Raw genomic sequence first — 11,496 nt, 5'->3', positions numbered from 1 at the left:
ATTCCCAACGCTTTAAAACGAAAGGACTACATTTCCTACAAGGACCAGGGAACCGATGAATGGAGCCGCTTGTGGGAGCTGTCGCTGGCGAGTATCTCGTTTATGGTAGAGAAAAATCTGTAGTAATCAATTTTTCTGTCATGACAGCCTTCAGTAAATAATTAAGTCTTTCAAAGTAATCCAAATTTCAGCGGCAGCAGTTCCCCGTGTAACTATCGTAAACGGTACATGGATTCGAATTTGGGGCCTTCTTGCCGGCTCTGTCTATTACCGGCAGTATATTTTTAATGTCGTGGATTTAAAACATAGACATCTGTTTTGCCTTGGATCGCATCACTTTCTCTGTGAAGAATTTGTGAGTGAACGTTGAAGTATTCGGCTGATAAAGTTAGTGGTATTGGCGTAACGTAACTGGGCGTTTAAGCAAGAAAAAAAACCCGTTTAAGTAGACGGCGCCCTTAAAATTATTTTTATGCATAAATCCACCATCATACCTTATTTCAGGCAGTTTTTAAATCCCCCTTAGATCCGGTTTTCTGTTGTTGTCTAAATGAACTGCTGTGTTTCGCCTGTATTTTCGCGGGCAGTGATATGAGTGTGTATAATTAAAAACAAAAAGTCAAATTAAGATGATATTTTTATTAGCGCATATACGCTGTTAGCCGTTGTGCCAGTGTAGAATAAATCAAATAATTCATAAAACCAAAGAACAAAATTACAACTGAAAATCATAGGAGGTTTGTGGTGGCAGTCCCCATCTCCTGATTTGTGGCACACTGTCCCTGAGGCTATGGAAGTTCCTCCTTCTTCACTGACCTACAATGTATCTCTGTGTTATTGTTGCCCCGTTGACCCCAAGCGCTGCTTAACGCCTGGCAGAAGAGGGCATGAGCCACGTCCCAATGGAGTTCCCCGAAGACTTCAACCAGTTGGAGCTACTTGAGACGCACCACCATCGCATACCTGTTGGCTCCCATAGCCTGTGGCCCGATGAGGAGGAGGATGAGGAAGAGGAGCGTGAGGGCAGGTGCGGCGAGGAGTGGTACCAGCAGCAGGAGCAGAGCATGGAGGCCAGGCCTGGAGATCTTTTGCTCTGGGCGGCCGAGAGGAACAGAGTAAGTCCTGCATGTGCCACCTCTCTGCAGAGTGTGTTACTGCATATTTTATTGCCACATGTTTCGGAGGTGAAATTCTGATGCCACAGTTGCAGGGGACTGGACAGTTGCAAGAGAGGACAAAGAAGTGCAATAAAAGATAGGACAGTGTGATATATGAAGAAGCAGACTTTAAATAAGCAGTAAATAAGTGATGCAGTGGAGATGAGGATGTTCATGTAATCGGAGAGGTAGTAAAGTGAGAAAGTGGAACAATCTTAATCTGAGATTCAGATTGGGTATTGTGATTATTCATCTGTCTACTTTCTCTGAGTGTGCGAAGTGAATAATTTAAACCATGGAGCTCATTTGCACATGTGATCACCATGCGGACATAAAGGAAAAGCTTAGGGTTAGAGTTGGAGTTAAAGATGGCCAGCGGTGTAGTAACAAAGGCACTGGAATGCGAACATTCAGCCATACGCCCTAATCATCTTGAGGCTAACAGACCACGACTGACCATTAGCAGTGAAGAGGCCTTTGATCTTAGGGGGCAGGGTGACCCCATGGCATGCTTTTCAGAGTGTTGATATCCAATCCCCAGGCTTATTTTTTCAGTTCAGCAATTCAGTTCATCCGTGGCAACAATTGCTGGCAGCATGCGGGTGATGCGCAGTTCAGCGGATTAGGACTCTGTGTCTGATCAGTTCAAATCCTGTATTTGGCAGAGTCATTATACCATTGGACCGCTGAGCAAGACCCTTAACCCTCAGCAGCTCCATGGATGGTCTGATCCTGCTTTCTAATAAAATATATGTTGCTTTGGATAAAAGTGTCTACTGAACCCATTGGCTAGACCCCAACTCAATGTGACTCATCTACAAGAAACCTTCACAAAGCAGAGATACACCAAGCTTAAGACAGGATTTATTGTCATTGCGTGGGCTTGATTGAGGACAGAGTGAATTATTCATGATTTTCACATTGTCTCTCATATTGTAAGTTTATAACAAAGAACATCTTTCTGTCCGCCCCAAACAACAGCCATTAGCATAACCGCAGTGTTATTTTGTGCATCAGAAGATTCTCAAAGACTGATTATTGGAGGCAGACTGAAGCGCAGCTACATCGCTGCTGCTTTGTATCTTGCCGTCTTGTTCGCTTTAAGCCACCTGTGATGATCGCGAGGCTGGGCAGGGTGCGTACGATGCACAGGGACTGCCATTAAAGGCCTCTTCTTGGTGGGACACCACCAACACTCACCAATGGATGGTGGCTGGATACAGGCTAGGGGACCCTGCAAACGGAGACCCCATTACCTGAGCCATGCTAAACTGCAGTGGTCACCTCCCTCCCTCCTCATACCTTCATCTCGCACCCTGATCCTAGAGCGTACTTCACCCACAGTTTTGGTTGTTCCAATGAATTAAAAAAGAAAAACAGGTTAATTCCCAGTAACACTATTCAGACATTGATTACTCCTTCCTTGTGTCACTTCCTGTCACATGACCTCAGCTGGCCACGGTCCAGAGACTCCTTACTGCCGACGCTTCCCTAGTGGAGAGCCGCGACGAGGATGGGTACACGGCCCTACACCGCGCAGCTTACAGTGGCCATCTGGAGGTGGCGCAGTGCCTGATGCATCACGGGGCGGACCTCCATGCCAGGACGGTGGATGGCTGGACTCCGCTGCACAGCGCCTGCCGCTGGAACAACGCTGCCGTGGCTTCCTACCTGATCCAGCAGGGGGCAGAAGTGAACGCGCAGACCAATGGGCTCCTGACGCCACTGCACCTAGCAGCGGGCAACAGCGGCGCACGGCAGACACTGGAGCTGCTGCTGATGCAGAGGCAGATCCAGGCACAGCTGAAGAGCAGCAGCGGGGAGACGGCCCTCGATGTCGCCCGTAGGACCAGCGCTCACTACCGCCTCTTTGAGATCGTGGAGCCGTGTAACAATATCCTACCCTAGAGCTTGGGGGCTCCACGGGGGCTGTAGGAAATGGCGGTAACATGTCAAGGCATGCAAATGTGACCCAAATCTAGTCCTCCATTGTCTCCAGATCAGCATCAGACTTCACAGTCACTCCACTAAAATGCGTCCTGTGAACCCAGTGCCATACCCATCAGACCATACGAAGTCCCTATGGTGCAGGACGTGGGCACTGCACTGAGAATGTGACTTTGGCATGCGTGCCCACCTTCGGGCAGCTGGCACTGTGCCCCACAGTGCATGTGGAACGGGCGGCTCGTCCCGGCTCCTTTGCAGTCGGCCGCAAAGTGTCGCCTGAGCTGTGAAGGTTTCACCATGTCACATGACCCTGTGCTCGGTGGTGTAATATTCACAAATATGAATATCGGGTGTAGTGTTATGGCTGTACGGCGCTCATCTTTTGGAAATCCGGATCTGCAAAATAATCATGTCATGTCCGTGATGCTTTCTTAACCTGTAATTGTGGAATGAAATACAATCATCATGTCACTCTTCTATGAAATAGTTAGCATTGGCTTTAAGTGTTCTGGTTATTGCGTTCCGGATGTTACCTAGAACCAAAGTGAGAGGCAAGTACCTAGTGGCCATACATATGTGTCAGATTCACCGCAGTGACATTTGGTGAATAAACTGTTTCCGTGATATAGCTACAAGTGTTGGCCAAACGTAAACACTGGTGTTTAACCTCTACTGTCATGTTTTCACAAACTTGCACACATCCTGTGAGTGTTGTGAGGATTAAAGTTTCCTACAGTGTACGCAGAGCTCTGGGTTTCCCTGTTTTTTATTGGTGTTTGCCATCATGATGTGTGCCCTCTCCTAAAAGCTGCTTTTCAAGTCAGGTCAAACCTCACTGTCATTTCAAACTATGCAGGCACACAATGAAACGAAATGGCATTTGCCCAAGACTTGAAAAGCGGCTTTATGCATAAGACAACATCGATACACAAGACAATAATGAATAATTTGTTACAGCTGCCCTGGGTTCTCTAGTCAGATAACTTGTCAGATTTAATATGGACTGGGGTAGATGGACTTTATCTTTGTTCACTTACAAGCCCCCAGTCGACACCTTTTATTATAGTGCGTGAAATTTTTGCAGAACATAAACCAGAGTGATCATTAAAGGGTGGGACCTCCTTCTGTAGGGCACTGTGACTGTTCTGTAGCACATCACATAACTGATGCATTTACAAACAACTTATTTCATACTGACTCTTCCTTGTCTAGGGGAACACGGGCCTGTCAAAGTGCACCAGCGTCTGTTTAGCATCGTCTTATCGAATCAAAGTACTAATTCACCCAGGCACTATGTTTTTTTCAGCTCATCAAGCTTTGTGATTTTCTTTCCGTGTTTTAAGAAAACCGTTAATGGACAATATGAATATATTTTGTGGTCTTTCATAGTTATTCTTAAGGACTTCAGCAAGCAAGGGTTACACGTTTACATCCCTTAAGCATGCTCGTCTTTTGTCTACCGAAGTTTTGTTATAATATCATTAAGTCTCCCTTTGAGCACAGGAGTTATTAGGCTAAGCCAGCGTTTCCCAATCCGGTCCTCAGGGATCTGCTGACAGTCCATGCTTTTGCTTCCTCCCAGGTGCTGCGGGGGAGCAAAAATGTGGACAGTGTGTTGTTCCCTGAGGACCAGAGTCACGGTCCACGCTTTTGCTCCCTGCCAGACTGTCCACATTTTTGCTCCCCCGCAGCACCTGGGAGGAAGCAAAAGCATGGACTGTCTGCGGATCCCTGAGGACCGGATTGGGAAACGCTGGAATAAACCTTTGTGACTCTGGGCATTTTTGGCTCAAGTCTGCAGATGCTGGGAATGTTTGTGGGCTGGAGGCTCCGAAGAGAGTCCAAGCTCCCGAAACGTACCACAAGTCGCTCATTAAAGGGCCGCAGTGAGCCCAGACCACACTCCGAGGGCGGGAGAGGAATTGCAGATGGGAATCAATGCTGCCTGTGTCCTTCCCAGTTTGCTGCAGGATGGTTGCTATGCAGACTATTGACAAACAGTTAGCAAACCATTCCTCATTTGGTTGAAAGTGTAAAAGATTCCAAAAAGGGTTCCCTTCACTACAGTCCATTAGAAGAAAATGCTAATGAGCCCCTTCATTGAAGATGTGGGCTCTTACCAATGCGCTTTCTGCGTCTTTTCTCTTGGACAGTCAGTGGGGTTTCCCTTGAAAAATTTCCACCCTTTGTGATAAAACGGGCAAAGGGTGGGGGAGTTAACAAACAAGCTTGGGGCGCAGGATTTAACACTAAATATTAAGGAGATATGGGGAATTTAACTCTTTAAAAAACATGAGACGCAGTTCACGGCTTGCAAACAAATTTATGCAAGAAAAAACGCGACATGACCGGTTTTTGCCACAGGCGAATAGACATGAGCAACTTCAGAAGGACTTCATGAATTAATGAAAGCGGCGGCTGTGAGAGTGGCCAAGCCGCTCGGGAAGTTCGCAAACAAACATGGGCACGACTTTCGGACGTCTAGTGGGTGGGTAAGGTGTAGCGGGGAACCGCGGAACGTGATGAAATCCCGTCCAGGACATTTTGCTGTGATCACAAAGAGTCCTTTATAGACGTAACCCGAGTCGCCACGTCATGATCCGGACAAACAGGTCGCCTATAGCTTTCGCCCATCGCCTCTGCTGTCACTTACATCTAGCGGCGCCGTGGCGGCGACAAGCGGGATTGATACGGTACCTGCGCACCTGGAGCGCCGCTCCGGCATGGTGCACTCAGCTCTGTCAGTGAGATATCACTATTTTTTATTTCGACTCTCGTTTTTTTAATTTTTTAATGAAAACGAGATTTTAAAAGCATACACAAATTCTACCGGATCTTCTCCGACTGTTCAAAGATACCGTCCTGCCGTCGCATGGTGCTTTGCGAGAATGACTTTGTTAGACTGATCCGCAAAAGTTGCGAGACAAAGTCCGAATGGTTTCCGACGGCGGACTATATGGAAATTGTCGAAATCGGCAACGAAATACTTTGTTCGTATAACATCGGGAAGCGGCTTATCGGGACCTGTAAGCAATGTCGCGTATTGGTAATGAGGACGAGCTATGCGCAGTTCTTTGTGGCGGCAATCGTCTGTATTTTCTTTATTCTGGTTTTGTGCTTCAAGAACCTGCCACCTCCGGTGCCTCACATGCGCCTGCAGACAGGTGGGCCACCTGGCGTCACTGTCCTGCTGTGGTGGTACCCCTTCGGGAGCCAGTGCAAGATGCCTGACTGTGCAGCCCTGTACGGGGTCCAGGGGTGCAGAGTGACGACCAACAGGAGCTTTTACGCGGGAGCTGAGGCCGTGATCATTCACCACAGGGACATCCTGGGCAACGTCAGCAGGCTTCCCCAGAATCCCCGACCACCTGCCCAAAAGTGGATTTGGATGAACTTTGAATCGCCGAGTCATACCTCCAACTTGGAGGAGTTGGAGGGAATTTTCAACTGGACAATGTCCTACAAGCTGGGCTCTGACATATTCATGCCGTACGGCTCTCTGCAGCGCAAGAAAACCTCGAAACCGGAGAAGCTGCCACAGAAGAACAAGCTTCTGGCTTGGGTCATTAGCAACTGGAATGAGGACCATGCTCGGATAGCCTTCTACTGGAGGCTGAGCAGGTACATAAACATCGACGTCTACGGCCGCGATGCCATGAGCCTGGTGAATGACAGTGTGGTGCAAACCGTCTCAAGGTACAAGTTTTACTTGGCATTTGAGAATTCTCAGCATCCAGACTACATCACCGAGAAGCTGTGGCACAATGCCCTGGGTTCAAGCGCAGTGCCGGTGGTCCTGGGACCGTCCCGCTGGAACTATGAGAAGTTCCTTCCAGGCAGTGCCTTCATCCATGTGGATGACTTCAGCAGCCCCAGGATGCTGGCCAAGTACTTAAAGTTCCTGGACAGGAACCCCTCAGCGTACAGGCGCTACTTTAGTTGGAAGCGGACGTACCAGGTTCACGTCACGTCCTTCTGGAACGAGCACCTCTGCGCCGTCTGTACGGCCGCCAGGGCCGCCAGGTACCAGACCAAAGTCGTTTCTGATCTCGCTGGATGGTTCAATTCATGACCATTGCAGACTGGTCTAAAGTTTCAGATTTGCCAATATTTATTTTTTTAGAAGAATGATAACTTAACCATTAAGCTTTAAGTACATTTACTTATCGGCACAGGAAAGCAGAATGACAGAATCTGATTAAATGAGTTCTTCGTTTTCTCCATCCTGTGGACTGATGAAATGTGCTTGTCTGTGTGCAAGAAATATGAATACCCTGTCGTTTATTTTGTTTCAGAGAGGTTTAACTTGAAATGTCTGTGAAACGTTGACAGTCACATTGCCCTCAGACAGTCCATCAAACTCATGGTTACATAATAAAGGTGCATATTGACAAGAACTTCTGTGTCCTTGTGCTTTATTTACATAGAAATCAGATTGGTGTGCATAGAGCTTTCCGGCACCTTCTCTCTTAGCCGCACTGCCTGCCACCGTCTGCTACTTTTTGTAAACCTTTGATGTTGACATATATTCTTCATGTGGCTGAAGAGTTTGTTCTGTGTTTAAATGCTGCACTGAAGAAGTAGGGCAGTCCATCCGGCTCTTGTTCAGTGTCTAAAGCTGGTACGCTGTCTGACCTCGAACGGGAAACCAGATCATACACTGTGGTTGCACTGATGTTTCTGATTCAGAATGGCAGGTTGGGTGGGGGGTTGAGTTGGGGGTGGGGGTGAGGAAGGTGCTCCACAGCTCATTTAATTGTGTTTGCCTTTTCCACTAGGTCTCTGTGCAAAGGCCCCCAATGGCATGCAGTTCACTTTAATGAGGCATTTTATTACAGGTCAGTGTCAGGTTTTGGGGGGTGGGGGGACGACTACAACAAGAGACACCCTCCTGCACCATGTCCCAGAGAAGCTGTCTGCCCCCTCCCCAAAAGTGTCCCTTTTCTCAAAATGCTCTTGTTCATTCTTTCGCGATTATTTTTATGTCTTATTTTTCCTGTGGTGTCACATTTCCACACTGTTGTGTTTTCCGGATGCCCTTCCTGCTGTTTGTGGGAAGCAGTCTAGCTTTTCCAGAGAAATGAAATTACAGAGCATACAAAAAGCTCCGATGGAAAAATAAAAATATCTGTGCTCCCACCCACCCCCCCCCCCCTAAATTTAGCCATATTCTTCTGGCAAGGTTATAATTAATAAACACTGCAATTAAAATGGTAAAGTATATTTTCTGTCATTCGGGAAAGCAATACGGTACATTGAGACAGACAGTTTGCAGATGCTTACATACATTTGCTCCTCCATTTAAGGACTTTCCTGTGCTGCCAACGCTCACTGTAGAAGTAGGCGCAGCTAACATCAGTTAATATTTCACACAAAGTAACAAAGTTATCACAATAAGGTTGTTATCAAAAGAAGGTCACACTCGATAAGAAGATATTCTTGAGAAAGAATTCTGGGCGTCTGGCTGCCAGCTCTGTCCGCGCCCACATCACTTTGGATAAAAGCATCTTAAGTAAACGCAAAATGCAGTGGAGAGTCATTCTGGTCAGTCTCCTGGCGTGTGGTTGTCTGGGTTTCACTGTCTCGGGCCGTTTCTATCATTAAATCTGCCGTCAGGCAGATAAATCACCTGATTTATATCTGTACTGGAACTGACATCACACAGCAGTGCGTGACTGTGTGTTCACACGCTTCTGTGGCTGTGAACAGGGCACAGTCTTAAGTGTGTGCCATTGTTCCGGAAAGCAGGGATTGGGCTATAAAATGTTTATGGTGGGAAACCGTAATGCTGCCTGTGACGGCCTGGTAAGGAGGAGCAGTGCAGAAGCTGTGCCCCAAACACAGGCTGTTTCTGTGGCCCGCGCTGTGAGACGAAGGCTTTCACCATACGTTCTGGGGCATGCACAGGGACTCTTAAAGGGCCAGCATTCATTACACGGGGGGGGGGAGGCCTGACCACGGCTTGTGGAAGCGGAGTGCAATAACAGTACCCACATAAATTATTTGATGAGTCAAAAGTTAAGTTTGATCCATGTTAAAACAGTCAGATGTATGAGTTTGGTCACCTGAGTCACCTGAGTATTGGTACAATCTGCTGTCCAGCTGACTCCTTCCTAATACTGTCGTCAGCCGTCTAACCTGCCCCACCTCCTCCAACGGCCTGCTCCCCAGATGCTCTCCCCCAGCCCCGTGCAGCCCGTGTCGGGTGTCAGTCAGCCGCACGCCATCACCAGGCCCGGTCCAGGCCCCTCTGCCGTTGTACTCTGAGCTGCGTAGGTCCTGATTGGTTGAAGTCTGGAGCAAAGGCTTTAATGCGCCTGGAGGATTTCATCTTTTATTAACAGCAGTGGCAGCATGTGGCTCTGCAGCTTAGGATGCTGTGTCTGTAATCAGAAGGTTGCTGGCTCAAATCCCAGAGTCAGCCGGGTGATTTTGCTATTGGGCCCCTGAGCAAGACAGCTAACCCCCCCCCCACCACCACCAGTTGCTCCAGGAACTCTGCTTTCTCAAAAAATGTGTGTCTCTTTGAATAAAGAGAAGCTAAATAATTGTAATGTAACTTTGTCAGTTTCTCCACTTCATTCTCCTTTAAAAAATCAGACAAATCAAACATCCATAACTCTGGTTGCTTCGGTTCACCCAACCCTAAGAAACAGTGTGGAAACGTCATCATCGAATGGGACGGAGCCAGCAGCCTCCTGGGTCGCGGCATCATCTGGAGACAATCCCAGGTGGGGTGTTGCCCTCATACCTTTAAAGGCTAATTCGGTGAAAATAATCTACTGTTTGTTTGGGCAGAGCGATAAACGGAAAGGCTGTAAAAGTCACATGAAGTGATGTGTTCCTGTCAAGAGCGTCAGGTGGGGGGGTGGGGCTCTGCAGGTTGGACACGGGCGTGTGACTGATAACTGGCTTCAGATTCCAGAGTAAACACAGTGATTTAACTGCTTAAACCAGGGAATCCAGGAACAGTTCCACCAGTCTATTACGTAAATGTGAAATCTGTATAACTTTATTAGCCCTGGGGGAAATTCAGTCGAGTGCGTAAAATAGAGGTGAACATATAGTGAACAATAGACACACAAATAATACAAACACATAGTACAAACAGGTAAACATGGTGCAAATAGACAGCCTGAATAGAATATCCTAAAACTTTGGTTTTGTCCTGAAACGAAAAAAAGTTCTGAAAGGGTCGCGAGGCCGAGTTAGAAATGCAAGCTGCTATATGCTGATCCTCGATCAGATTTCCCAGCCCCAATTCGAGAATTAACTTATAAATGGATCTTGGGTCTGCAAATGCTTAGCGAGAACCAGTGAACAGTCAACCAATCCAAGAAGCCAAACCACAGACGCTTAATTTAAAATTCACTGGCACGTCCAATCAGATTTGTGAAATAGGCATTGATTGGTGTAAATTGCAGAGCGCACTGCGTGCTTGATCTTAGCGTTAATTTAGACCTCTACTTTATATAGGGCCGCATGGTAAAGATTGGGTTGTGGAGCGAAAAAAGGCTGAGAACCACTGTCCTAAAATACAGAGAATTACAATATGTAGGAAATATTTTATATTAAGAATAAAAATAATAAATCATCAGTGGTTTGGAAAATTGAACAGACAGACAGCCCCTTTTAATACAATTACAAAGAGGTGCTGCTTCCTGACATGTTATAGCTGGGGGGGGGGCACGCTGAGGGGAGGGGCACACTGGGGGGAGGGGCACGCTGGTGGGAGGGGCACACTAGGGGGAGGGGCACGCTGGGGGGGAGGGGCACGCTGGGGTGACGCATTGTAGTGCCTGACAGCAGCAGGTTGGAAACCTCTGTGTTCCCCTGTATCACAGGAAGACTGCTAGTGTGAACAATGAGGGGGTGGGTGTCCCATAGGGGGCGAGACCAGTGTGAGCAGTGAGGGGGTGGGTGTCCCTTAGGGGGTGAGGCCAGTGTGAGCAGTGAGGGGGTGGGTGTCCCTTAGGGGGTGAGACCAGTGTGAACAATGAGGGGGTGGGTGTCCCTTAGGGGGCGAGACCAGTGTGAGCAGTGAGGGAGCGGGTGTCCCTTAGGGGGTGAGGCCAGTGTGAGCAGTGAGGGGGTGGGTGTCCCTTAGGGGGTGAGACCAGTGTGAACAATGAGGGGGTGGGTGTCCCTTAGGGGGCGAGACCAGTGTGAGCAGTGAGGGGGTGGGTGTCCCTTAGGGGGCGAGACCAGTGTGAGCAGTGAGGGGGTGGGTGTCCCTTAGGGGGCGAGACCAGTGTGAGCAGTGAGGGGGCGGGTGTCCCTTAGGGGGCGAGACCAGTGTGAGCAGTGAGGGGGCGGGTGTCCCTTAGGGGGTGAGGCCAGTGTGAGCAGTGAGGGGGTGGGTGTCCCTTAGGGGGCGAGGCCAGTGTGAGCA

At 48.3% G+C, this 11,496-nt stretch overlaps 2 protein-coding genes across 4 annotated transcripts; both read left to right on the top strand.

Annotated features, from left to right (window-relative positions):
* The first annotated feature begins 11 nt into the window (after positions 1-11).
* Positions 12-3,850, top strand: ankrd49 (ankyrin repeat domain 49). 3 transcript variants are annotated; one of them, XM_048982253.1, is made up of 3 exons: positions 12-105; positions 860-1,115; positions 2,610-3,850. In XM_048982253.1, exons 2-3 carry the CDS (start codon positions 888-890, stop codon positions 3,063-3,065), a joined length of 684 nt encoding a protein of 227 aa, XP_048838210.1. In that variant the 5' UTR covers positions 12-105; positions 860-887; the 3' UTR covers positions 3,066-3,850. The 3 variants fall into 3 exon arrangements, with proteins under 3 accessions (XP_048838210.1, XP_048838211.1, XP_048838212.1); XM_048982254.1 differs by having other exon boundaries at positions 32-355; XM_048982255.1 differs by having other exon boundaries at positions 54-87.
* A 1,331-nt stretch (positions 3,851-5,181) lies between these two features.
* Positions 5,182-7,501, top strand: LOC125712285 (4-galactosyl-N-acetylglucosaminide 3-alpha-L-fucosyltransferase 9-like). The gene has a single exon (XM_048982185.1). It carries the CDS (start codon positions 5,977-5,979, stop codon positions 7,174-7,176), a length of 1,200 nt encoding a protein of 399 aa, XP_048838142.1. The 5' UTR covers positions 5,182-5,976; the 3' UTR covers positions 7,177-7,501.
* The last annotated feature ends 3,995 nt before the right edge of the window (positions 7,502-11,496 follow it).

Source organism: Brienomyrus brachyistius, chromosome 17, assembly GCF_023856365.1.
Source record: "Brienomyrus brachyistius isolate T26 chromosome 17, BBRACH_0.4, whole genome shotgun sequence".
Lineage (NCBI taxonomy): Eukaryota > Metazoa > Chordata > Actinopteri > Osteoglossiformes > Mormyridae > Brienomyrus > Brienomyrus brachyistius.
The sequence above is the reverse complement of the archived record's forward strand: the minus strand, read 5'-3'. Positions and strand labels throughout refer to the sequence as shown.